Source organism: Amblyomma americanum, chromosome 1 (genome assembly GCF_052857255.1).
Source record: "Amblyomma americanum isolate KBUSLIRL-KWMA chromosome 1, ASM5285725v1, whole genome shotgun sequence".
In the NCBI taxonomy this organism is placed as follows: Eukaryota; Metazoa; Arthropoda; class Arachnida; order Ixodida; family Ixodidae; genus Amblyomma; species Amblyomma americanum.
In genome coordinates, this window is record NC_135497.1 from 217,854,765 (window position 1) to 217,882,672 (window position 27,908).

The 27,908-nt window shown below is 44.6% G+C and overlaps 1 protein-coding gene and 1 long non-coding RNA gene across 2 annotated transcripts in view; both read right to left on the reverse strand.

Annotated features, from left to right (window-relative positions):
* Positions 1 to 22,361, reverse strand: part of LOC144114627 (cytochrome P450 4c3-like) — a 38,346-nt gene extending 15,985 nt beyond the window's left edge. The window contains exons 1-7 of the mRNA XM_077648487.1: positions 21,912 to 22,361; positions 20,740 to 20,852; positions 18,488 to 18,573; positions 13,159 to 13,352; positions 8,574 to 8,643; positions 7,156 to 7,282; positions 2,816 to 3,013 (exon numbers count right to left, since the gene is read on the reverse strand). Coding sequence (XP_077504613.1) covers positions 2,816 to 3,013; positions 7,156 to 7,282; positions 8,574 to 8,643; positions 13,159 to 13,352; positions 18,488 to 18,573; positions 20,740 to 20,852; positions 21,912 to 22,164 — 1,041 coding nt within the window. The 5' untranslated portion in view covers positions 22,165 to 22,361. The remainder of the gene's footprint in view (positions 1 to 2,815; positions 3,014 to 7,155; positions 7,283 to 8,573; positions 8,644 to 13,158; positions 13,353 to 18,487; positions 18,574 to 20,739; positions 20,853 to 21,911) is intronic.
* A 4,230-nt stretch (positions 22,362 to 26,591) lies between these two features.
* LOC144114631 (uncharacterized) lies at positions 26,592 to 27,612 on the reverse strand. Its single transcript, XR_013311073.1, has 2 exons — positions 27,352 to 27,612; positions 26,592 to 26,914 (listed from the first exon to the last, which is right to left on the reverse strand). It is a non-coding gene; the product is annotated as an uncharacterized LOC144114631 (long non-coding RNA).
* Between the last annotated feature and the right edge of the window lie 296 nt (positions 27,613 to 27,908).

Consider the following 27,908-nt stretch of genomic DNA (forward strand, 5'->3'; position numbering starts at 1 on the left):
TTCTTCGTCTAGAGAAAAAAATTGATACGTTCCTTAAATACGTTACCGTATTTATATCTTTCAAAAGAACTATCTCAACGCTATGAAATTATGAACATTTATTCTCTTTACAACTGCCGTCTCCTCTACCACTTACAGTATCCTAATGAAAAATATAAGGAATTCTAATCTATATAACGGATGCTAAATCACTTTCTAATATCTCTCGAACACGAGCCTCTGAAAAATGGGCTATTCTATGCCATCTAAAAATTATCTTGCGCAGTATTTAACCTATAATGTACCAGTTCTATTATACAAGCTGCATTATCCGATCTCAGTTGAGTTCACAACATAAAATTTTTGCGCTCAGTTTATCTAGTCTGAGCAGTGTTGTATTGCAGCTTTCATCTTGCAGTTGTACCACATGTGATTAACCTAATATTACTTCGTTTTGTGCTCTTCATGGGTCCATTCATGGTTTGCCGTTTCCTTGCATGCATTGGAACGGTAGCTTTGTTTTTTTAAGATAGATGATATACTGTTGCTATTGCTTTATTTCTTATTTCTTATTGCAGTCACTGCTGCCTGTCACCAGCTCCCTGACCTTTTCAAGCTGTGTTTACAGCTTTTGTCCGGAAGTCCCCCAAAATTATGGTTGTTAAAAATAATGAAACTGAAACTGAAAGAGAAGTCGTAGAGAGCCGGTAAGCTTTTCCACAAAAAGTGATATTTCTGGAACATACGCCCATATACCCTAGACAAAGAGCAACGTGCGATCATTCGAGTTTGAAAAGCTTTAAATGGAGCTATGGCATTAACAATACGAGCTTTTCTGCACAGTGCAAACTAGCGCAGTAGCGACGACTGCGTAATTGAAAGGGAATTGGTGTTTTCACTTGTAATTTTTAGAAAACTGTGCGCAAATATTTTGTAGCTATGGCTATCTCTTCAAAATGCACAAGAAAATGTCGCTTGAACATGGTGTCTGCTCATGCACCGGCTAGCTCTGATGGCCATAAAAATTAAATGGGGTGTACCAAACATTAAAAATTACCGAATTAATTTTGAATATTCAGCCCCATGCGGCACGCAGTGGCACCCACGCAAACTAAATAATGTTTTCCTTATTTTCTATGCTTGATAAGACTGGTTGTCAGAAATAGGCCTATACATCCTCTTTGAAAATTCAAAAGCTGTAAAATTGTGCATAAGAGCGACAGAACAAGGCGAAATATAGAAGAAATAATCTGCAATATCCGGGTTTACTACGACCCTGTACGATATTTTTACACGCGCTAAAAGCTCACAACACCACTCTTCTGTCCCCGCGATGGATGAGTGGTTATGGCGCTCGGCTGCTGACCCGAAAGATGCGGGTTCGATCCCTGCCGTGGTGGTCAAAATTCGATGGAGGCTAAATTCTAGAGGTCCGTGTAGTGTGCGATGCCAGTGCACGTTAAAGAACCACAGGTGGTCAAAATTTCGGGAGCCCTTCACTACGGCGTCCCTCATAATCTGAGTCGCTTTGGGACGTTAAACCCCCATAAACCAAACTGAAGCAAACATCACTCTTCCACATTCCGCAGCCACCAATATGACGGAGTGCTAGAACGTCATAGCCATTTAGTAAGAGCGGTAGTTTGAGAGCAAGAGAACGCGTATACTTCAACAAAAATCGCTCCTGGCCGCTTTTTGACACAGGGGGAGCAAATACCGGACTAGAAAAAATAAGAGGCGAAAAAAAAATGCAAAATTGCGTGAAAGAAACACAACAGTGTTTCGGTCCGACCGTACAACACAGCCACAGCCTTTGAAATTAGCGTTGTTTGAGCTTGCCGGCCATTAGATACATGTACATGGTTTAATGCTTCACCTAAATGTACAAAATTTACATCCATCTGAGACCGCTGTAGCAGTAAAGCGAAAATAATTACGACACAGTTACGTCTTTCTTGCAACTGAGCTTTACCTGATTCAATTTTTGAGTATTTTTTTTATTCTTGGTGCTCCGGAATATGGTCACAAGAAAAAAAACTTGAAATGGGCTCTGCTCCTTTACGCATTGTATAAATGTGACAAAGGCCTTAACTGAACAGTATCCTGGGCTCATAAATTATTTCACATCAAAATATAATGCTGAAACTCAGTACTGCAATAGTATCAATGTCTTTCCTTGCAGAGCAATCGCAACTTCAGTAGCGCTGGGAATGAGGGAAGTGGGTGTAAGTCCGTTTCTAATCAGAACAACAAGCCCCGTTTCCTATGTTCGTGTAAACCCTGCCCTTGTTACGCTGTTTTACAAATGAAATCGCCACTGTACATTATGAACTCATCAACGGGAAATTTATTTTCAAGAGACCCAGCGAAACTGTCACAGCTCCACTGGTTAAAGAAAGCCATTTTTCAGATTCAAATTATTCACCCAGCGTTTCTTCCAAAGCTGATTTTCTTTCTTTCATATTTTTTTCAAGCTACACAAAAAGGGCACAATGCAACAATTCGAAAACAGTTATGGCTTGATCACGCAGGGCAATTGTGCAGAATTCCCTGATTTATTTTCCCTTCTTACTGGCAGGCAGCCTCCCTGTCTGGCATCAAAGACCAAGCAATGTGTCGACAACTTCATCTGCTCCCGCACCTGCTTTTCCACAAAATGCATGATTATATAATGCAACACAGGAATCTAAAAACATAGTGTTTACTGAACGAGCAGTCAGAAAATAAATCGCTACACACAACAAAAACCGTTATACACGACTGCCACTTTAACTACACACGGAGGCATGGAGAGGGTCGTTCATTGCGCAGGTATAAGAGATTCATTTGGGATCACCTCGAACGTGAACGTGTCCACCTCCTCTCGTATGTCCTCCTCGGTGAAAGACGGGTCCTTGAAGTGCTGTGAGAGCAGGAGATCAAGGAAGGCCCGCCGGCATCCGCTCATGTTCACGAAATCGGCTTCGCCCGCGCCATTGCTCGCATTAGAAGCTGCTTGAAGCTCCAGGAGCATCTTTTTTCGGTCCTTAATCACCTACGCAGAAAAATGAAATTGGCGCAAAAAAGTACGTTCAAGGGCACGTGGGTGAAGCGTTTCAAGATAGAACGCAGCCGTCTTGTTGCGCAAGAAAACCAAAACAGCCAGAAGAAAATAGACTTGTACTCTTTATAACCTTGACCCATGAAACAGTGGGCACAGCTTTGCATGTGGAGAGCCTTAACTTCAAACGGCGAATTTCATCCTAAGTAATGCGCGATGAATGTTCAGATGAGACTGCTGAGACAGGAGAAACTGCATTGGGTCGCCGCACCGATGCCTTATGAATAAATAGATTTCATTCACACGCCGTCAGCCCTGAGATGTACAGCCTACAGCATTCCCTTGTGATTCCTTAACCGAAAGGTGCGCAGTCATTCAGCATCTTTTCAGACCTGCAAAAGGTAGCGACCTTCACATGCTGTAGCTTCAGAATTCCAATTAGCTTGGGAAATAAGAAAATCAGCGCTGCGTAGCTACTTCTGCCTGCTTTTATGCAACAGAGGGCACTGCTTAATTTCATTTTTAGTAACTGCTGTCCGCCACACCAGTTGCAGACATTCCATGGAAGCAATCAGTATAGTGCTTCAGAGCATTCTATTTCCTGTGCATACACGTCAAGTAACCTACATGAGCCACATTTTTAATTACCGCATAATGAGGTGGAGCAACCAATGTAAAATACCTTTTTACGCATTTGTTTTTTGTGGAAAGACAATTTCATATCACTGCAAATTTAATCATGTTATCCGAGTGCATGCCTGAGACATTCCGGTCGAAAACAAGCACTAAATTGAACATTTACCTTGCTGATTCACAGGTTCTCACACTTTCGAGATACAGGTACTATGAACGCGAGGAGATTTTAGTGGAAGCGAGTTTCTGGTATTACAGGGGAGAGCAGCATGGGGCGCTCCTGTCGAGCAAGCAAGCCAGTAAGGAGAATGTCAAGTCGTTCACATTATGGTAGCGCGGGGGAGGTGAACAGACACGAATTATTCGCAGAGGAGGCATAGTGTGAGACGCTGCTCAGCGGTTATCGTTCACGTGACATGCGCACCTGTGTGCGTGGTTTGAGAGCTTGCGTACCCATTGGAAGCAATATATATATATATATATATATATATATATATATATATATATATATATATATATATATATATATATATATATATATATATATATATATATATATATACTAGGGGTGTGCGAGTATTCGCAATTTCGAATACGAATCGAGTATGTTTGATATTCGAGAATTTCCGAATATCCGAAAATTCTCGAATACTCACCACCGGTCGTATACTGCGCAGACTTTCATAAATTCTACCGTGGCAAAACCACAATACCTAGGCAAATTAGCCGATTATCGAGTTAAAAATTCTAGGGAAACAATACAGAGGTCCTTTCCCCTTCCTTCTCCGTCGTTTATCACGCGGACCGATCGCATTCCGACGCTGCTAGACTTCACCTCGTGAGAATTTCCGCAAGTGGGCTTTCCCACATATCACAGTGCTGTGAACAAGAATAAGACGGCCGCCGGCCCGCATCGAACAATCGCAACACAAAATCGGCTTTTTTTTAATCCTTCCGTAATAACTTACTTATTTAATGCCCACATCCTAGGAATGCGTCCTGGCGCCTTCATAACTCTCCGAGCGTGAACTCCGCCATCCCGTTTTGTAAACTACGCCATGCAAGAAAGCCTACTTGCGGAATGCCGCGGGAGCTTCCTGAAGGGGCGCGTCGAGTTCTCACAACAGGGCAAGCGATCCTGTAAAAATTCCGTCTATTGCATTGTGCATTGTAACCTGCTCACCTCTTTAGTTGGCGTAACGGCAGGCGTGACAACGATCGGAAGGCCCCTGTCGCTATAGGTGAAAAAAAAAAAAGCCTGGCCGCGTAGTTTCGGTTTCTGAGCCTCGCCGCTGCCCCGCGGCAACTGCAACTGTCGGCCCGCGCATTTTCGGTAGTCCAATCCCAGCTCCGCTTGGCTTTCAGACGCCGACTTGCGCGTCGCAGGTTATTTCCTTTTCCTTTTTAGAAACGGTCTCGCCATTCCGACGCCAGTGTGTCTTCCCCGGCCCCTTGCTGCATTTGTGTTGTTCTTCCAGCACACTAAAACGGGTGGCTCGTCACTGGCTTACTGGTGTTAGCGTGATGAAGCCCCCCTCATAAGGCCTCACAGCATCTTCGCATTTTCGGCAGGTTGATTTTTTTCCAACGGGGGGGGGGGGGGGGGGGTGTATGGCTAATTTTATAAACCGAGGCCTTCGGATGAACCGGGCATTTCTTCCGGTCCCTTGAAATTCACTTGAATGAGGTTTTACTAGTCATGTTATTTTTAGTTGCCAGTCTTGTCATTTTATGGATTTTGTTTTGCATGACCTCACTATAGTTTGGATACTGTTATGCTGTCTAATCAAGTAGTATATATTTCTGCGCACATCATGTTTCTTATGCAGTACTGAGGCAGTCTAGTTTTCTTTATTTTAGTTGCAAAACCATACACCATTTTGGAAAAAATAAAGGCAACAACATTTGCTTGTTTCTCATTTTCTGAATTATTTTCCACTATTCGATTCGATTCGATATTCAAAGCCATTTTTCTTCATATTCGATTCGTATTCGAAAATTTCAATGTTCGCACACCTCTAATATATATATATATATATATATATATATATATATATATGTATGTATATATATATTGAATAGTAGAAAAAAAATTCAGAAAATTATAAACATGCAAATGTTGTTGCCCTTATTTCTCTCTCTCTCTCTCTCTCTCTCTCTCTCTATATATATATATATATATATATATATATATATATATATATATATATATATATATATATATATATATATATATATATATATATATATATATATATATATATATTAATTTGTGCTTTCTCGCCACTGATTGTCTTTAAGATGCATAACTTGCATGGTTGATGCACGATGGTTTAGGTATACTGCATAAATGAATTATTTCATGTTATCCGAACGCTGTCCTTAGCGAAAATTATCTATCATCAACGGTTACGAAATATCAACGGGAAGACTGCGTATTCCAATATCAGTAAAGCGATATCACACACAGGACCCGGCGGTTTCCGAAGCGGGTCGCTCCAGAATTTTTTTTGGGGGGGGTGGGGGGGGGGGGGGAGGGGTGCAGAAGATAACTGCGCGTCAACTCCCCTCCCCTCATTTCCCGTATCGACAGCCGAGATTGGCTCAGCCAACCTATCCCGAAATAAGTGTTTTTTTTTTCCCCTCCCAGCTGGGTGTATTTATGACGCCGCTCCGCCTGTATGGTGATTTCATCGCTCCGGCCGTCGAAAACTTGTCCTAATCAGTTTTCTTACGCACGGTGCACTCACAGATAGCCCGATAGGTTATTTGACTGTTCAATCATCATTCTCTTTCCATAATGTGCCCGAGGTATGTCTTCTACGAAGATTTGTAGCAACAGGATGTACCTCGAAAACTACTATCACAGTACCTTCCGCAAGGAAGTATTTTGTATTTGTTGACAGAGATTTTGACGCCTCATTAATTTTTATCTTGACCCTAGAATTGTTGCCTCCACTCTTGCATGAATATCAGGTGTTCAGACGTATAAACCTCAGCCGTGCCTTTTTTTTAATAGTTTCCTGTGTAGGGAACGTAGACACATAGTACGTGCTGGTCGACTTTTCGAATCTACGTACATATGAGTCTATAACGGACGTGGTTGCGGAGCAACACCAGAGCCCTCAGGGTTCTACAACGTGCAATAACACCGGAAAGCGCATGGGCTCTAAATCCGTCAAAGAGACCGGACTTACACGACTAGTCGTGTAGTGAGTATGGTATGCTGAATACCGTGAGCTCTTATTCACTGTGCGACTAGGTTTTCTAATAAAAGTAGCGCTGCGACTGAACGAAATGATAAAACGAGGAGGGTGACGACTGCAAAGCTTAGATTTACGGTGACTGAACAGTGCAGTAATGCTGATAAAGCGCTGCGATTATAGAACATGACTGCTCGTTCATTAATGTTCTTCTCATAAATTTTGCATCACATAAATGAGTGGCGTTTTCGAGCTGTAAAAGAGGTAGGAGCTCTATTTTTTTTAAAATAGCTCACGTACCTTCCTTGTGAACGTGTGGACAGTATTCACGCATTGGCTGAACTCGACAGAATCGGCGGTGAATCTGTACATGAAGTTCGGCCAAGTCCATGGCTTTGTGGCACGTGAAAACCACAGCTCACCCAGCCTAAAGGAAAAAAAAAGACAGAAATTAACAGTGAGTTGAGAAGGAAGGAACTTAGGCAGCCTATATATCAAAATTATTCGAAAGGCTTTGAGCAAAGTGTGTAACCCAACTCTTCTTTAATTTTTGTGCCTATGTTGAGACTGCGTTGTTCCCCAAAAGGTAGCATAACTATGTTCAAAAACTTATATCAGCGCATCTAGCTGCTGTTATCTCAGCGAGCAGAACGTCCCGTACTATCTGAGAATGTCACAAACAAAGAAACAAGGGAACGTTTATTATCACTACAGCGCTGAAAACATAAGAAGCACTCTGAAAGTAGCCGTGAAGGTAATTCTGGGAAGAACATGCGAAAGAGATGAGGAAACTGGGCTCTATAAAGCCCAGATGTAAGTTTGCTATTGCGAATTACGCTCTGTTGCATTACAAAGCTATCCTTCGCATTACGCAGTGCAGCACACCAAATGCGAAATGGCTTGCGTTGCATGTTCTATATTATTTGGACACTGCAACAAAAATGAAGCCTCAAATATTCTGCAGTGAAACCAACGTTTTCTTTTTTTCTCTCTCCCTTGTCCTTCGAAAATAAGAGTTGCCTTCAAGAGAGGTAAAACTCCTTCGATAAAATGCATTTGCGCGAAAATGACGGGGAATTATAGCCACGCACCGCTTCGCGTGACTGGGTGGCGTGATTTCCCACGAGCTTCCCTCCGGAACACCGCTCACGCACACAAAGCTGTCGGTGCGCCGCAAGGCGCAAGGAGGGAGCGACAAATTTTTTCTCCTTGGCTTCCAATGCACTTTCACTCAACTCTGGACAGCAGCAGTCGCTAGAATAGCTGTCTGGAAGCGAGCTGTTCACCTTGACGAAACACCGCGGGAGCTAAGACACCGCCGGACTATGGTGGCCTCCCTTCGTGAGCACTAGTTTGGGCTCCGGCGTAAAATAAATGTGCAAACTGGAGAAGTTTCCAGTGATTTCTTTATTTAGTACAGTGTTCTTTGCATCCTTAAGAAAGCTACATACGTCCTTGAAGAGGCCCGTATTTTTGAAGTTTTCTGAAAAGCATTGCACAACTTTGACCGAGTGGTTATTCGATTAGTATGAGTCGAACATCTGTTGACATGACTTGACCGTCAAGATTGAAATACTTTGTGCGGCAAGAGATACTTATATACTACATCTAAATGTTCGAAGAGTATTTTTTCTTTAATACTGTCAATTTATACCGGTGCATAAGAGAGGAGTGCTTGCGCTCGACCAGTGATCAAAGACAGAGATGGTTGCACTTACCTCAGTACCGCTCGGACGTACTTTGAGTCCGAGCACCGCTGGGCGTTCACGCACGTCCCCATAGCCGTTTCTACGTAGACAAAGACACGGCAGTTGGTGGGCCTAATTTTTCAGCTTTCTGCCATCGTGGTGGTGTATGCTGTAAAACTTCACAAGACGGCGTGTGAAGCGTATGGACACAGGGCCGGGCTCAAATAACTTTTAGCGCGCTAGAACTAAAACACCTCCAATCTCGGATTTCGCCGATGTTTTTCCGAAGCCTCTGGGCAGGTGGCAACCTGCCCACCAACCTGCAAGCAAGCTTATGGCCAGTTATGTAAAACCCTTTATGGCGAAGCACTCTATGGCCGCGACTGGGACTCGAACCCATAGCGGCGCGAACAGATCAGCTTCGCTGGCCACTGCATTAGAGCACTGCGCCATCGACGCAGCTGAACATCCCGCGTGTTGTTGTTGTTGTTGTTGCCTTCGTGACATGGCACATACCCACGACGGGGGATTGGCCAGGGTTCAGTGGGGAGACCCCATAGAATAGGGTAAACTGGTGTATAACCCGCATGTTTAAATACCAGTCTCTCGCGCTGTGCTTTCGATCGCGTCGTGTTCATCAATTTCCATCCGTCAGCAATTAATCCAGAACACACCGTTATCGCACTGTAATCTTAAACCGCGCCTCGAACCGAACCGAAGTGCGAGCGCACTTATTTCGCATTTTGCCTAACCACACTAAATCGTCTGTCATTTTTTTTTGTTCAAACAAGCTTGGCTTGTTCAAGCCAATATTTCAACCATCCAATGATCTTCGAATTAAGCCGCATGGCAAATGTTTTGATCATTCGGCTTAATGATTCTTAAGTAATAAAATTAGAATAATTTTTATAACAAATAAATAAGTATGATAGAGGCGTCCTTTCTGCCCTGTAGCGCGAAAATCTTTGTTGACTTTCATAGATGACTAGTTTTCACCTCTTAGCTGCTGACGAAGGCAGAACCGTTCTTGGAACGTAAAAGATCGCGGATGATAAAACCACAGGCCTTGTTTCGACATTTCATTAACTCAATTATTGAAGATATTAAGAGGTTTCTAATCTCACCATTACGGTTCCAAAATTAGCTTGAACAGTGATCAGCGGCTAATTATTATTTGCCAGGAAGTTCAAAATTTCGCTTGTTCCCTAACATGGAAATCAGTAACGAATCCTACCCTCCAGATGGGCCTTTTAGTGCGCTAGTACTTGCAGTGCCCATTCCCCGCATTCAGCCGTTGTGTGATTGTCTGTCTCTTTGTCTGAAGCCGGTTTTTTGTGGCAGGCTGCTCAACTGCCCACTGAGTGCTGGGGCAACCTGCCGAAGGATATATATATATATATATATATATATATATATATATATATATATATATATATATATATATATATATATATATATATATATATATATATATATATATATAGTGCTGGGGCAACCTGCCGAAGGATATATATATATATATATATATATATATATATATATATATATATATATATATATATATATATATATATATATATATATATATATATTGTAGGGGTGTGTTTATTCGGTGAACCCAGATGATTCCAGCCGCTCAGGGGAGACTCGCAGCGAAGCGTCAGGCGTGGCGAAAGAGCAAGGCAGCGAACAACTTCTTCGTCCTTGAGAGCGGCAGCACGCGACGCATGTCAGTGGTTATATCGATGAAGATTACCACACTACAGGTTCCCCCCGGGCAGAGAAGGAGCCATCCTGGCGACTCATGGTGCTGAAAGGACAGACGGATCGTAGTAGGGCTTGAGTCGGTCCACATGAACTATTTCGCGTCCACGGCGACGCAAGTCCGCAGATGGCGTAACGGGCTCAACTACGTAGTTCACAGGAGATGTTTTTTGAAGCACTCGGTATGGACCGTGATACCGAGCAAGAAGCTTCTTTGACAGGCCGGCGGTTGTGGCAGGAACCCAGAGCCACACCAGGGAGTTGGGCGCATATGAAGGCGCCTCACCAGTGTCACGATGGTGTTTTTGTTGCCATTGATTTTCCTTTGTGAGCGAACGAGCGAGCTGACGGCATTCTTCTGCATACTGGGCGGCGTCCGAGAGTGGCGTCGATTCAGAAACATCAGGGCGGTAGGGAAAAAGCGCGTCCATTGTGCAGGTTGGCTCGCGCCCGTAAAGAAGAAAAAAGGGAGAGAATCCAGTGGTGGTCTGTATCGCAGTGTTGTACGCGTAGGTTACGAAGGGAAGAACGTGGTCCCAGTTGGAATGAGCGTCGTTGACGTACATGGCCAGCATGTCACTCAGAGTACGGTTGAAGCGTTCTGTCAGGCCATTCGTCTGAGGGTGGTAAGAAGTAGCGGTGCGATGAATGATGCGACATTCTTTCAGTAGGGCCTCGAGAGCGTCGCACAAGAAAACGCGTCCGCGGTCACTGAGCAGTTCCTTCGGAGTCCCGTGGCGAAGAATCAAGTTGTTGAGAATGAACAAAGCAACGTCTCTTGCAGAGGCAGAGGGTAACGGTGATGTTTCAGTGTAGCGAGTCAGATGGTCTACTGCCACAATAATCCACCGGTTTCCAGCAGGAGTAGTCGGAAGAGGGCCATAGAGATCTATGCCAACGCGGTCAAACGGACGAGCAGGGCAGGGTAACGGCTGCAACGAAACAGAGGACTTCTGAGGAGTTTTTCGGCGTTGACAAGATTCGCAAGCGCGCACGAAATGTCTTACGAAGCGGTACAGTCCACGCCAGTAAAATCGCAGACGTAGGCGTGTGTAGGTTTTCAATACGCCACCGTGAGCACATTGTGGGTCACCATGGTACGCAGCACAAATGTCGGCGCGGAGATGACGCGGGATGACTAGAAGCCACTTCCGTCCATCAAGCAAATAATTGCGGCGATAGAGAAGACCGTCACGAATGGAGAAGTGGTGTGCTTGGCGGACGAGCGCTTTGGAGGAATGACCGGGAGTAGGACTTGAGAGAAAATTCAAAAGTGCATTGATCCAGGGGTCATTCCGCTGCTCGGTAGCCATGTCGATAGTTGTAAGAGTCGACATATCGTAGGCGTGGCGAAAGAGCAAGGCAGCGAACAACTTCTTCGTCCTTGAGAGCGGCAGCACGCGACGCATGTCAGTGGTTATATCGATGAAGATTACCACACTACAATATATATATATATATATATATATATATATATATATATATATATATATATATATATATATATATATATATATATATTAGCAGACAAGTTAAAGGAAATGAGGGGCCCGTTTGACAAATTTATGAAGGGAGCCAACAGTCACCGAAACCAAGGTGCATAGGGGAACGTTATTTTTTTTTTAATGTGTTATGCTTATCAGTGGGATAATAATACTTAGATTAATAAATCGCTTAAAGAAAATTACTTATAAAGCAGCAGAAAAAACAACCATGCCGCCGGTGGGATCCGAACCCACGACCTCCGAATATCGCGTCTGGTGCGCTTACCAACTGAGCTACGGCGACGGCTGTCCAATCTGCTGCTCTGGTGGGTATTTATGTTTACTGGGTGTAAGCGAGCCTTGAGAGTGTTCACCAGCGCCACCCTCGACCATAGCGGCGGACGTAGCACGTCCTGTAATACCGCGAGCGTGACGTAGAACGTCATCTAACGGTGAGGGCGGAAACTGTGCGAGAGCCCTCTTATGCTACCTATTGCATCAAGACTGCCACAACCGAGACCCTCGTTAAGCTATTAGCAGACAAGTTAAAGGAAATGAGGGGCCCGTTTGACAAATTTATGAAGGGAGCCAACAGTCCGAACCAAACCTAGGTGCATAGGGAACGCTATTTTTTTAAATGTGTTATGCTTATCAGTGGGATAATAATACTTAGAATAATAAATCGCTTAAAGAAAATTACTTATATATATATATATATATATATATATTCATAAGTTTGCAGAGAAATTTTCACCACCCCGATAGATAAATAGAAAATGACCTATATGTATATATATAAACAATTAGCAGACAAGCTGACTGTTGGCTTCCTTCGCATATATATATACCTGCCCACCCGGCAGCTCATTTATTCATGAAAGGCTGCTCGGGAAGAGAAACCTGGGTCGCAACCCAAAATCAAGCAACCCAAGTCCCACTGATGGGAGCACCGCCTGACCGCTGCGCCACTGCGTCAAGAGTGGTAGGAAGACTCCCACGGACCTACGAATAGAGAGAATGAGCCATTCCGCGAATATCGACATTAACCCATTATCGCTGTACGAACTGCCACTCGTGAACCATGGATTTGAACACCGGAACCGAAAGGAAATCCGAACTGCAGTGCTAGCGCACCTAATTCGTATTTGTCCTAAGTACACAAATCTACCATCAATTTTTTTTTGTTTACACAAACTGTTTGAAGCCCTATGTAGCATCTGTAAATATGTTTGTAGCCCCTTAGTGTACGACCGCCATCACAGCGCCTGCAGTCCACATCACTGTTGTGCAACATGAAGATTGCCAGGCAGTACTCTATTATGTTGTCCATGAGTGCTCGAAGAGGTGCAGAGTGTCGGGGCACTCACCACATATGACGTCCAGTGTGCAGCGAGCGACCGACGGCACGATGTCCACGCCGTCAGGTTTTCCCACGTGCTCCTTGATTAGGTCCTTGAACACGACTGAATGCTCGTTCATAATAGGCAGGAAGTCCTCCAGGATGCGGAAGTGGAACGCTGGCGTCAGCATACGCCTGCGCGTCTTCCACTTTGTGCCAGTACTGCATAGAGCCGGCAAGTAGTCGGTGTGTAAGAGTCGACCTGCTGGTATCATATGCGCGCAATTCCGATCTCACTCTAACCGAATCATCCATTTGCTAGTGGTTAACGGAGGGAACAGATAGAAAATGTCCACGTCTAATAAAAACGTTTGAAAATGTCAGGAAACCTGGTCATACTGAAGTAAATAAAACATTTTTTTTTAATTCTGTCTCATTTGTCGCGATTCATAGAACGGGGAAATTAGCGGCACTTGGCTACAGCCTGCCGCCTCTTTGAAGCCAGCCATATTCAGCAAGGTTCGCAAACAGTGTAGCAAGACAAGATTAGAAACAGATCGGTGAATCTTAATGGAGCAGCAAAACCTAAAGGTTGCCCCGCACAGGTATATGCATGAGACATAAAAAAATAAGTGGACTGACGATCACTGCGATGATGCGACGAATTGAATTCACTCGTACCAATGGCGACTAAAGTTTCGATGTGACAATTAATCGCCGCGGGGGTACAGCGGTTAGGGCGCTGGCTAGTCAGCCGGAGGACCCGGGTTCAATCCCTGCCGCGGCAGCCGTGTTTTAAGAGAGGCGAAACGCAAGAGGTGTCCGTGTGATGTGCAATGTCAGTACACGTTAAAGGTCCGCAGGTGGTTGAAATTTTCGCGGAGCCCACCGCTACGGTTTTTTCCTCTCTCTACCTTCTGTCACTCCTTTCTTCTTCTCTTCCTTTCCTCTTCCTCTTCCCCCTGGGCGCGGCAGAGGTGCCCCCCGTTAAGTGAGATATGTACTCATATCTCACTTACGCATATCACTGTCAGCAGTGTAGCGCACTAGAATACAGCTAAGACTTGCTAACTAGTTGGCTGGTTAATTGATATAGCGCAGTTAACTTTTCAGCTATCATGGGGAAATCCGATTGCGCGGCCTTCTCGTGCCCCCCCCCCCCCCCCCCCGCGCCAACGGATACGGGCCGGTGTAGTTTCGGCTACTAGGCTTTGTTCCGGTGCTAGGCCAACGGTGGGAATGGGCATGGTCGGGACCCATCCTCTGGGGATGCGTACTCTATGGGAGTGGACGCGACTCCCACGCAGCTGTGAGAGATAGTTGAGCCCGTGAGGTCCGATGCCTCAGCGGAGGGATGCCTGGATATATTACCACGCTGGACCCACGGAATCCGGCACGGAAGGCATGTACAAATGTCAAAAGGTTTTCAAATACATGCTACCTCCCACCGCACGCGGGGGCGTGCACGTCTGGCTGCCGACGCGCCGGTTTCTGGTTCCGGAGAAAACAGGTCCGCGCGGGGGCCTATAGTAGCCGGGCTCTAACCGACGCCTCGAGGAATCGGCCTTAGGCCTGCCGCTATTGCCGCAAGGGCCGTCGGGGGACGCCGAGGAAGGGGGCTTGGATTGTACTAGAACCTGAGCAAAAACCGTTGATGTTGTGGAGTAACGGCGGAGTAGGCCCGGGTCCTCTCACCCTAAGCCACGTTCTTGGTGTGTGGCTCCGGTCAGCCCTGCCCTGAACACTCCCTCCTCAGTAGGTGCGGAGCAAGCTAGGGGATAGAATAAGTGCATGGATGGTTAGATCGAAGCACAGGTGGGTCCCCCCGGGGGTGTTAGGTTATGGCGCCGAGGGCCGGAGGGTCGATATGCTGACGACCTAAGCCTCTACTGGTCGGATCACAACCCACATACTTCCGGTGTCCGAAAAACCATGAAAAACACTCGACGGCTTGTAGCTGGGTGGTCCGAAACAACCCTGTGAGTCGGAATAACCAACGGCCTGGTCTGCGGTCAGTACGGACTGTAGAACCAGGTGTCGTGGAGGGGCCACAGGTGGCTAACCCCGTCGTAGGTTCTCCTGTCCGCGGTCGGGGCCCTTTGCGTTTGGTGGGTGGTCGGGCATCCCGTGAGTGGGGGGCCGCACCATTGAGCAATCTCGACGCCCTCCCCGTCCAGGTAAGGCCGGCCAGTAATGGAGCCGAGACATTCGAAGGACCTGAGCGAAAAACTCGCTGTCCCCATTCCCCTCCAAATTCCCATAACCCATTTATCCAACCCGTTCCGCTACTTCCCAGGAGAGATCAGGGGAGTCTACCCGGGCCCGCTCCCCCGGCTTTGGGTCGCTATTGTAGCATTTCCGTATTGATTTCTCTCCACCCTCGGGTGGCAAAATTTCAATGGCCCCAGGGCCACATCTTTTATATTATTATTGGGATTATACCCGCGATACCGTAGTGGTGCGGGTGAGGCCATTATTCTTCTTCATTTTGTTGCCTCAACATACTATACATGTCGGCCTCCTTATATATTAAGAGGTGTGCAGCCCAACGTAAGTAATATTCATATCAGTTTTTGGAATTTCAAAAACGCAGTTATCCTCGGCGCTGTGGAACAACAAATGTTTGCTATTTCGACGAGTTACGTGCACTAGAGGGGTTGCTTGCCTGCAAGCTTCTCGAAAGCCCATGTATCGAAAGCCCAGGCATAATTTGTGGGCCAGAGCACTGAGGGTAACCCCACCCACAAATTGCTTACAAGCGCACTTTTCAACGGAAGAAGTCTTTGAACGCAATTTTTTCATATATCGTACGATCCACTATAACAATTCATCCGCAGATGCCGTCCGGTAGGATTCCATTTTTTGCTATTAATGTTTTTGCTGTCATCAAGAACGTTCCTTTTTGGTTTTGTATGGAAGTGCTAACTACTCGATGCCAGTGATGGATGAACTTGAAAAAAGAAATGATTTTGCTACTATTCAGAAGACTGCACCATTTCCTTCACAATTTCCATAACAATACCTTGAAACATTCCACAGTTGCCTCACAATTAAAATTGATGCCCAAGAATCCTGGACTAGTGCATTCTCGAAATTGTAAAAATTGACATGGATATTAATTGCGGTGGGCTACACGCCTCTCAATAAATAAGGAGGCTAACAGTTGTAGTTAAAAAATTAAATACTTAATATTAGTTTTATAGCGTACTGGTTGGAACGTCTTGGCAGTATTCTGAGGCGCTACCCCGCTGACAATGCTATGCCAAATAAAGCAGTCATCTAACTGAAAACATTAATTTTTAAAAATGGCAGAACATCTCAGATAAAACACCCGGCACATTCCCGGCTTTGCAGCTATACGTAGTGTGGGGGCCCTGGCAACCCATTTCAGAGGCGAACCCTCGGTATAACAGGGGCTGGAGCTATGCTTTCTTGTGGCCATTTCAAAGCAGAGAAAAATGTGGCGCAAGATAGCCCAGTACTCACGAAGTATCAAAGTAAGCATTATATGAAAGGGCCTTATTTTATTTAACACTCTTTTCTGAAGGAAAATTTCCTCTCTTGCATTCATTTAGGTAACTTTGCTAAAGAGGTCATAGGAGCCTTTCACAATTTCGCCTTTTGATGATTATATATTGGTCATTACTAAGTATACTCGTACAAATTAAATAGGGAATAGCAGCACGGGCAAATTACTACTCAAAGAAAGGATATATGAGGCATCAAAAATGTGCAGACGTCAAAATAATGACAGCGCAATATTTTATTCTTAACAGCATTTTCAGACTCTCAGGAAAGAGGCGGATGTGTGAGACCTCTTCATTCGCTATGGAAACGCTGGCGGGAGCACAGCGGCAAGACCTGTATTCATACAGCGGAAGAAGCCGCCAGTAAAGTGCCTAAATATTAATAGGATTGCAAAAAAAAGGCGTAGTTCTGGATGAGAATCGGAAATTTTTATCTAGTATGAAGGTTGAATTTGCGTGCTGAGTCCTCTTCATTTGATTTCCAATACTTTTTTCGCTACGAACATTGAAACATTACCAACTGCGCATCCGCCAACCCTAGCTTTGTTGTTATAATGCCTTAGGCTCATGGAAATAAAAAAGCCATAATAGTTTTTTTGTCTTCTTCTTCTTGACCGTTGCCTATCATTATCCGCATCGCACTTTGCGCTTTTTGTTGTGCTTGTTTTTTGTTATCTTTTCTCGGAAATAAGCACTGACATGTTTTCTATTCCATGCTGTTTTTTACCTTGAACTGTTTGCCTTGTGACCCTCTCCTGTATTACCCTGTAAAGGCTCACAGTATAAATAAATAAATAAATAAATAAATAAATAAATAAATAAATAAATAAATAAATAAATAAATAAATAAATAAATAAATAAATAAATAAATAAATAAATAATAACAGAGGCAAAATCCGCACTACAGGAAACACTTTTGCGAAATTAAGTGCCACATACTTTTTTGCCGTCGTGAGTGCTCGCTGTAAGCCAGTCACTGAAAGCAACTCAATAGAAAAAGCGGCATGGATAAAAGATGCGATGTCCGAAAAGCTTTCCCTGTCGCTGCTACTGAAGAACCCGAGGTACAAGTGTAAAAAAGAAAAGAGTAAAACGAAGCAACCTCAGATGCTCTTCACAAGTCACTTGACCTCTTGGCATATAGCCAAGGCGGCATCAAAGCGGATTCCACCTCACAAAAAGGTGTTAGCGCATGCACCATGGGAGTTCCAGCGCCGGCACTAGGAAAATGATCGATGATGCTTGTGGCTGGAGGCCAAACAGTGGGTTAATTCATTTAGGCAAATATGGCGATTCTTCGTTTCAGATAGTTTTCACATTAGTTATAAAAAAAACGGGAAATCGCTGCGGCTGAAACGCCTGCGTCTAGATACACAAATCTCCTTAATGGTATATTGTTAGCCTACCTACGTGCCACATCGACTTTTGTGCACTACATGTGGTGATTTCTTTTTTTTTTTGGCAACCCGGCGTATACTGTTTCACGCAGTGTAATCGCACGTTTATGTACTCGTAACGACAAATACGTTATTGCACTTTCCAAGATTAAATAGTTTGTGAAGATCTTATCTACTTTTGCTATTCGATACCAGGGATTATATTGCGTGACAAATGTTCTAATCTGCATCATATTTGTCGTCTTTTATTCATCCCCTCTTTTGCATATGCCGTAAGAGGTTGCGCTGTATTAAAGCCGCGATAATCAGTTTGGTAGCCAGTACAAACGGAGCTCTGTCGCCGTAGTCAGTCTGGGACGTAAGGTGGGAACAGAGAAAAAACGGTCCTTGTTTTTTTGCAGACTACTACAGGAACATGACAAAAATTTTCACCTTGTCAGAAGGCCAGTTCCCAGCCATGAATGCAGCCATGTGTACTCTATTGACTTCTCCAGCATAGTTGGACTGCTGAAAATTGCCTAAATAAAGAAATAGTCATAAAAGGTGGTTATTGAAGGAAATTTTCAATGCAGTAAAGGAGAGAAAAGTGGCTGGAATTCGGTAATGGGATTCCAAGAAAAACTTGGACATTTTGTGACTACTATTTTCTTTTAACTCGCCAATAAATGTCCAGGGAAGTCGCGAATGAATTTTTTCACTCATTGCTGTCTAGGGGACTCTAGGGAACGAGACAGCGTCTGAGTCTTCGTCGACACAAAATTATTTTATTACATTGATACTAGGCGCAGTATCTTTCTTAAGGCAATGAATTAGAAAGCTGGTTGCAAGTAAAATATATTAGAGGCTCCTCAAGTTCATGATATGCGTGAGCTTTTCATAAAAAAAAGAGCCTCAAAAGATTGCTGTACATCCATCAAGAGGCTCCATTCAATAGCTTGAAGCCGAGCTCTAGATTATAATGCTGGGTTCTTTGTTTGAAAGCTTGGGACTGCATTAAAATTCCCTTCTTAAGGTCTCATCTTTAATTTGAGTGTTTGCCTTCAGAGCTTTACAGATCATCTTCTTCCGACTGGGTTGATGATCTATGGCGTATGCGAAAAATATTGAGAGGAGACATAATTCTAAATACGCGATTTATCACCGCCATGTTCCAGCAACTAAATCTGAGAGCAAGATCGCATACTGGGCTAGTTGCTGACATTCAATACTTGAAGAAATTTCATACTGATTTTGTGCTGACAGGACTACAAGACAAAAAAGGCAATAGGCACACGCCGGTACAACTTAAGTTGATTCAAGAAAACACGTGTTTGTACAGACCTGCAGAAAAAAAATCACCCAAGGAAGCCCCGGGCATAAAATCTCTCTCACTCCGCATTAACGAGCCTCTCTAGTGATAAAAAGCACAAGGCCCGTTGATGCTCCGACAATTTTCTTCAATAAAAAAAGATTTATCTCGGGCTAATGCTGGCAGCGTAGAGAATTGCGGGTGTCAGGCAATATCAGAGTTCAGTCACCCGTTGCCATGATTCGCTAAGCTAGATCGTTCTACTTTCAACGAGGAAGTACGCTCCCTTAGGCAGGTGTTATCCCACCTCCCCGTCTGACCAGTATACTTGGTCCACTCTAAAATGTCATTAACCTCATGTACTTTAGAGCGTATTCTCCACTGGTGCCGGATTTTCGCGTGGGTGGCTTTTCTCAACAAGATGTCTTCGGCTCGTGCGACTGGCCGGTGCACCGGCTGCCATGACGCCGGCCACTCGCGCGAGCTGAAGTCAGCTGGTTGGGAAAAGCCAACCACGCGAGAGTCCGGCGCCAGTACAGTGTACTTCGTTAATTCGAACTCGTCGAATTCGAACTTGCCATTATTCGATATTGACCTTGGGTCCTGTCAACATTAACAGCACCCTAAAGGGTTGCCATAAGTTCAAACTCCGAATAATTTAAGGAAACATTCAGTGTACTTCAAGCTCCAGTTATTGCGAGTCTCTGCGGTTTTACATTCTAGGGGGCAAATTTACTTGCACGTTAAATATAGCCCACAACTTGGTTTGCTGCGAAGTGCAATGTGCAAAGTAGTGCGGTAGAAGCGAGTCGGCCACATCAGATTGTTAGGTATGTGGTGCCCGAGATATTTGTCCATAATGGTGGCCTGCAAAGCTAAACCGCAGAATCAACAAGTGTGAGCGACGACGTTGTAGAGACTATAAAATTACACTGCCCTGCACTTAGAAGTCTCCAAGGACCTTTGCCGTTTGGTGCTTCGAGGATAAGTCGGGCGGTAAGGTTATGCTCTCATCGTGGCTAATTTATTAGGCATAAAATAGGCAGTCGGCATCTAAAATGCGAAGTTCGTGTTTCGTCTACTGAGGAAAATTATTGCTGAAGATTAGAAAGAGAAGGTGGCCCTTATTTCAGGCACAATAATCATCTTCCAAGGATCATTGTTAAACTCTACTAGACACCTAAGAAGCGGCACTCGAAGATTTCATGGCATTGGGAGGGGGGGGGGGGGGGGGGGGGTCTAGATTGTTAGAATATGCAATGTAAAGCACAGCTCAATTTAACCGCCACTGTGCTTTTTTTTTTTTGTACGCGATCGACGCAATTCAGCAAAAATTAAGATAAGTAAGGTGGCCTATTTTAACAGCAGGATATTGATCGAAAATTTGTTCACGTACTTCAGCCGCCTCGGCCTTGTGGATGAGCAGGTAGGGGACTTCTCCCATGTAGGCTCGGAAGTAGGGCAGGTGCTTCATCCTTTGTGAGCCAGCGTTCAAGTACTCGAAGAAGACTGCGAAAAAAAATGCCACTAGCTAAATCTCTGTCCTGAGACATTTGTGCGCGAACTATCGTTTTGATGGAATCATCAGCTTTGCACTATGCTTCTTTTAGATATCGTAGAACGCCAAACCTATCTACTCATCTAACGCAACATCCTCACAAAAACTCTCGTGCTTATGAGTTTTGGTTGGTGCTCAACGCTGCATGAGTATTTGGAGTACAGTAGTATGATGAACTGAATGGCTTTTCGGGTCCAACAATACTGGAACACTGCAGAACTACTCATTCGAGCGCAACTTTTTGGAGGCGTAGAATGAATTCTTAGAGGGTTGACGTTGGGAAATGTAATCGTGAAGTTTGAAGCAGCAAGCACATTCTTTAAATTAATTAACAGGTTACGAGCACCGTATGTTGCTACTCCCGTGCATTGAATTCCTTACAAAGGCATCGAACATTTCTAGAGAAGGCATTCATTGATACCTTCCCGCTTTCGATGTCTATAAAGCCGCTAACTCTCAAAGGCACTCTAATGCTTGAGCGCTTCTTTCCCTTTGCGTTGCACATTGAGTAGCTTCCCGCCACTAGATATCCAGGTTTGCGAATTTTTTTGCTTTTCATCATGCTGCGAGAGCAGTTGCTTGCTATTTACGGCTGTCAGGAGTTTTGCAAAAGTATTGGCGACCTTTTATAACTGCTCACACAAGATTATTCGTGAGCGGTCACAACATGAAAATTGTCTACATCTCCAGGAGTTCTGTGTAATACACTTTTGCTCGTATATGCTGAGCACTTGTTGAGCTGAACACGTTAGCATGCTCCGCTTCTTTTCTTTTTTGACACCTTTTAGAATTGAACCGAAAAAGAAGCAACCTAGTCCCGGTCACTCAGTTACGCGGCACGTACTCTTTATCAATTGTTTTTATTCTCCTCTTTGCAGTGCGCACAGCTGTCTAGTTCGAAACACATCCTGCGTGTACAGAGGCAAGAAGGTTCTTGCGCTCGGTCTACGTTGAATGCGTCCACACACAAAAAGCCAGCGGCCTGCGAGCCGCGCGTTCCCCGTACTCACGGACGTTGTAATCCAAATCGTGCTCTTTTTCCCGGCGCTTCATATGCCAGTGGGTGATAATATTCCGAATAAAGGGCCACTCGTCTTCAATGCCTGGCAGGTGCTTGAGGTGCACATGCGTGCGCTTCCAGCGATAGTAGACGACCGCGACGAGAGCGCCCACAATTCCCAGAAGTGTTGCACTCAAGGCCGTCACTATCTTCAACGCTGTCCAATGGAAGAAGTAAGGTAGACTCGCGAGAGACAGGTCCATCTTCCTCGCTTCCGGCTGGTCACTAGTCTCCTGGGGACTTGTTTGGCCTCAGCGTTATATACGGCGTCATTGAAATGCGCGCACAACGACCGCGTAACAACCCGGTCACGTGGTTGACGTCTCTCCGCTCAAGAAGTTTGACGGGCAGCCAAAAAAGCGGCAATGGAGCGGCGGCTGTCCCTGCCTGCACCCTAGGCTGACCTGTTTCGCCGCGCGATGCCGTGAGCCGACACCAGCTCCGAGTACTGCCGTCTTTGTCTTTTGCTGCATTCATCGTAATACATTACGCGATATATTCTTCGATTACCGAACAGCGGCTGATATGGTATCCTTGCGCTGAAGTCCTCGATGAACCGATAAACTACCTGCTCCGCATCGCCCTTCCCGGATAGCCTCCGCTGAACGCAACTTTTCAGAAGGTCCCCTTTCATGACGGCAAGGTCAAACTCCTGCCCCGTCTGGATATGTGATTGTATCGTACCTCCTTAGGTGTAAGCTTTCTCGATGAGATATTACCGACTAACGGCGGTGTGTTTCAACAGCTCTCCAGGGATAGTATTGCGTTTTGTTGATTTTGTGCAGCACTGTTAGCAATGCACGCGGCTGCTTTTGCTCGCTTTTCTATTAGGGTGGTTACAGTCTCAGGGAAGTGCAGCTTTCGAAAACCTTGTGAATAATACGCCGGTGGGGCCTGTAGAAAGAGGCAGCGTCTATTAAACCTTTGAAATCGTACTTTACGTTTAAAGCACAACTAACATGATTTTTTTTCCTGTCAGCATTTTGACTTCAAGACAGCATTGTGATGGCACCATATTATAGCATTATAATACATTATAATCTCCTTTCTTTTAGGAATTAATTTTTTTGTTCCTTTGGAGATAGGTGGTAGAATAATTTTAAAGCATTAAAAAACAGGAGCCGAAAACTCAAACTCAGGTGGGTGCCCGAGGTGCTGCAGCATATGAGGCAGTTACGACGTCGCAAACGACACCAGCAAAACGGCTGAACACGCAATAAATGGACACTGTAGCGACTGCAAAAGGTGACACACTTTATTAAACGCCTGAAATTACCGTTTAAAATTATTTTCGTTTAGCGGAGCAGAGGTATGACCAAAGGTAAAGGCTTGAAATTCGCCTCTCATGGGCGCACAGAAAAAAATAGTTCGGAGACATCCCTAGTATGGCGCCTGACACGAGTTCTCGTGATCGACGGATGTTTTTCGATCTTTTTTGACAGATCAGAACGTTTTCGTTTTCCTTTACACAGTATAAAATGCGCATATACAGCAGTGAACAAAAAGATAGGACATTTGAGCTTCTCGAATTTAGTTTGTTTTCTTGCAGAACATAAACAGCGCAGGAACATGGGACAGGCGCTGTCCCGTCTTCTTCTTTCTTGTCCGTGTTCCTGCGCTGCTTTTGTTCTTCCCAACTCGCTCAACTCGCCGTTTTACTGTAGTTTGTTTTCCTGTACTACAATTTGAATACGAGGGCGTTGGGACGGCAATGTCAGAGTTTTTACATGATAGTGACCATTGTTTACCATGATATTAAGCGGCAATTTGTTCGCCCAGCAAAATTATTGAGTAAGTGCTTTCTGCGCCGAGTGAAGTGTGTCGGCGAAACCGTTATTCAGTTCTTGCTCTTTTCTTACTAACTTTTCTTTTCTTACTGCCTTGTTTTCAGTAAGAGCGTTTTTTTTTTGTGGTTTCGAAATGGAATTCTATCGATATAAGTCAACTTCAATTTCTTCTCATTGTCTCTTTAATGGACGGCGGGCCTAGCACAAGCGATACTCTGAATCTCTGATCTAAACATACTCTGCAACACACACTTTTCCAGCTTCTGGAAAGCAAATATACTTTATCACCGCTTTAATACTGCCTTTTCTTACAAGTAGTTTACGAAGTTCAGGTATTCAACCTACTTTTCCGTAAACCACCAGAATTCGTTGTGGGGAGAGCTGCATAATGAGTGGGCACAGGCGCTCGCTGATTACGCTATTCACCTTCAATTAAACCTCACTTTTCATTGAAAACTACTTGATTGATATGCTTGAACGATCATTTATCCATCTAGGATACTTTCACGTGCGCCTGCGCTGATGTTCTTTCACTTAATTATATTACGGGTTAAATCTAGAAGGGCGTAGGCCATAAGTCTGAGTATCAGTAGCAAGCGAAGGTAGATGTAAGTCGCGGGGGCCCCACAGTGACCTTGGTTTCAGACGCAACGTTCTTGCGACTTAGAGTTTATCAGTGAAAGCCGCACGATTCTGAAACAAGGTGGCCGCCAATCCGGAAGCGAAATCATCTAAACCACACAGGTTAACGGGATAGACATAACACATGCCGAAAGAAGCACGACAAAGCTGCAGTCGATCAGTCGGTCCGCATCTACGATAGCGCTGTGGTAGCACCAGCAGCCTTCCAAGACGGCATTTCCAACAGCTTCTTTTTTCGAGGTCACCGACTCTCTCTCCGTGCTTCTGTCGCTCCCTAGCCTATTTATGTCTTTGCTATAGAAGCGCAGCCTGTCTAGTTGGCTTTATTTTTTTATTCTGCTCCTCCCTACAATACTAAACAAATATAGACACACAGTGGGCTTGAACAAAAAACAATTACATTCCTGTTTTGTGCAGTTGTGATCCATTAATTTTTGTTTGTTGTTTCCGCGTATGTGCTTTTCAGTTGTTTTATTTTGGTTTCAGTTCATTACTGGTAGCTTTATGTGATTGACATCATTATTACCTGTCACAGTAACTGTTTTATTATTTCCCTATTACTGTCTACCTATGTACTATTCATCTATTATGTTTCTATTCTTTACGCTGCTGCCTTGTAATGGTCTCTTGGGCCTCGTCAAGCTTTTGTGTAGCTTTTAGCCCAAGAGACCATCCAGTTGTCTTCTGGAAAATAAAGATGTATGTATGTATGTATGTATTTAACTCAGTGACAACAATCTTAGCCATACCAGCCTTGTCATATCGCGTTGTCGGTTAGGTTAAGTCTTGCGAAAACTTCTAGGGTTACAGGAAGCGCCTTGAAACTCTCGGTGCGTATTACAACATCACACCACCTACTTGTTGCATGTGAACTGCATCTAGTGGGGGAACAAGTGGGTGCTCATTTTGCTAAGAAGGCATTTCATTTTGAAGCAATATCTGTAGTGGACAGAGAAAGAAGAAGGTAGGGGGGTTCTGCTTTTAATGGTGTTGCCGCCTGTGTCGCAGCAAATTGTAATGTCGTGAGTGAAAGCTCCCACATTTGCGAACTGGCCGATGAGAATGCTATCCATGTGGGCCGGGGACTGGGAGCTTTTATCGGGGAGCGGGTCTGACAGAATTATTATCGTCGCTTCTCTGTCCCCGAAGGGTGCAAAAAGTCTTGACGATGAACAACGATAGCTCTCGGACAATACTTTTTGTGGGTAATTTGCACCCCGTCAGAGCTGACACTCCCCGTTCAGTGTAGTGAATGCCAAGGCTGACGACAAAAGGCGCCGCAGACGAGTCAGGGCTGCTGCGGTCAACCACTGTTTAAAGCTATTATGCGCAGGGAGACGCAGCTTACGTACCTGCCTGGAAAAATCACTATAAATTTATTATCGCCCAGGGAGGTTTTTGTCATGTGCAATGAGAATATTTAGAAATTTCCTCAAGGAGTTTGTGCACGGTGTTGAGGGAGTTTTCTTTTTTTTCATGCCCAAAGGAAGGGTAAAGGTAGCCTCCAGGAATTTAGTTTACGACCATTTAAGTGCATAATGAGGAAACTACGGGTGTTAATTTCAGTTAGTGAGGAAGGTATATTTTAGGGTTCTGCTCTCCTAGCAGCTTTTATTGAGCTCACTGCAATCTACGAACCTTTGATGCAAAGTGCTCTAAATGAAGAAACAAGTGATAAATCTTATGCAGCTATAGCTGATGGAAGGAAAAGTGCCCCTCTTCGTTCTTCGGCAGGGGTTCCGTTGTGTTCCTACTGGTGGCGCTCAACCATTACGTCATGTAATTAGGCTGTAGCTGAGCATAAATATGTGAAAGAGGCTTGAAAACGAAAGAAACGTTGAATGAAAAAAAAAATCAAATGAAAGAGACTACAGTGAAAGAGACTAGCACATTCCATCCCAGTATTAAGACCTTGTGCAGCAGGTGAAGTGAAAGAAATGGGCACATGGACACACTCCACCAAATGCCTGGCTGCCTTGACAACAGAGACAAAACCGCACTATAAAATTCTTACCTTAGACCTTGGGCACACACTGAAAATTCTGGCAAAGGAAGAGGGTCTTTAACATTCAAAATTGTTACTTCAAATTGATTGCTCCGTACATCACTTCAGTGCGTACCATATTTTCTAAAGTTACAAGCAGCTCTCTCGATGAAACATTGCTTACATAAGACAGAGCACAACTAGATACTAAACAAGATGCTAACAACACTGTTTTATTGCACGCTCGTGACTTCAATACATCTCCGTCGTACAAGCGGTGTAGGATAGAAAAGCACGTAAACAAAATTCAAATAATCCAACGTATAAAGGATCCCACCGTATCACATAGGTCGTCAATTTTTATGCACGAAGAGCAAAGCATAGGGCCCTCACGTATGCTTGGCTTATTTGCTTAATGCTGGTCACTTCGCTGATTTTTTCGGCGCGTTGATCGATGTACAAAAACCTCGCCCACACCTGCAAAGTTGAGATGCAATCCACTTTGGCGTGTTTGATGAAGATGCAGCCTGCATTGCGACCCTGCGAATAAAACCTCTTGGTGAAATACAGCATATGGCTGTTTACAACATGAGACTTATTACATCATATGACTCAAAATACCTGGCACTAACAATTTAAATATCGTGCGGAAAACAACAGAGGCATAGTGACCACAGCAGCCATAAGGCACTAACACTTCGACGCGAAATAGCAGCTGTATTTACGCAAACACTTGAGAATGAAAGAATGGCGTGTTATTTTTGTCGATGCAATGCATGGCGATGCAGTGCAATACACGGCGGATTGCACCATTTGCGAAGCCCACTTCCGGCCTTTCAACAAGCAGCCCCTACCAAGAGTCACCACTTTCCTCGCGATATTTAAGACCTAATTTTGCAGTACCTTACGGCGCGACTCATGTAAACACGCTTCCGAACACGCACAAGTCACTTCCAATCAGGCACAAGCTTTCTTACCTTTTAATCAAATGCAATGCAATGTCATGCAATGGGCGCTCATGTTCTCAGGTCGCCGACAGCGCGCCAGTAACACATCTCAGCACGAATAGTGCTGAATTTTAGGCGCAACCCACACGACGGTTACACAGTGATTACACTGCTTTGCCCCCGGCACATGACCCGTACGACGGTCATGCACAGTTAATAACTTCGTTAATGCATTCCGAGCAGTGACTATGTCGCCAGCTTCGCAAGCAATGCGCGTAAAGTGGCTGCTACTGAACGCACCAGAACTGGCCCCTTCGCATTATATACTGAGCTCAGCACAAGTACGTGGCTCCAGTGCTTTCAGTATAATCTATGCACACTAAGCACACCGCCCTTCACATCGCCGCACCACAAAGCACAGTCAAGAGCTGTCGAGCAAAGGCTACGTCCTTCAGCACAAGCAGCCAAACGGCCCTCCCCGGAGGCGAAACGGTGCAAGCCGCGCCGCCGGTCCTTCTGTGCGGCGTTCAACAGAGTATAATACCTACAGTTCTTGAGATATTAAGCCGCTGCGCGAAATTAAGGTG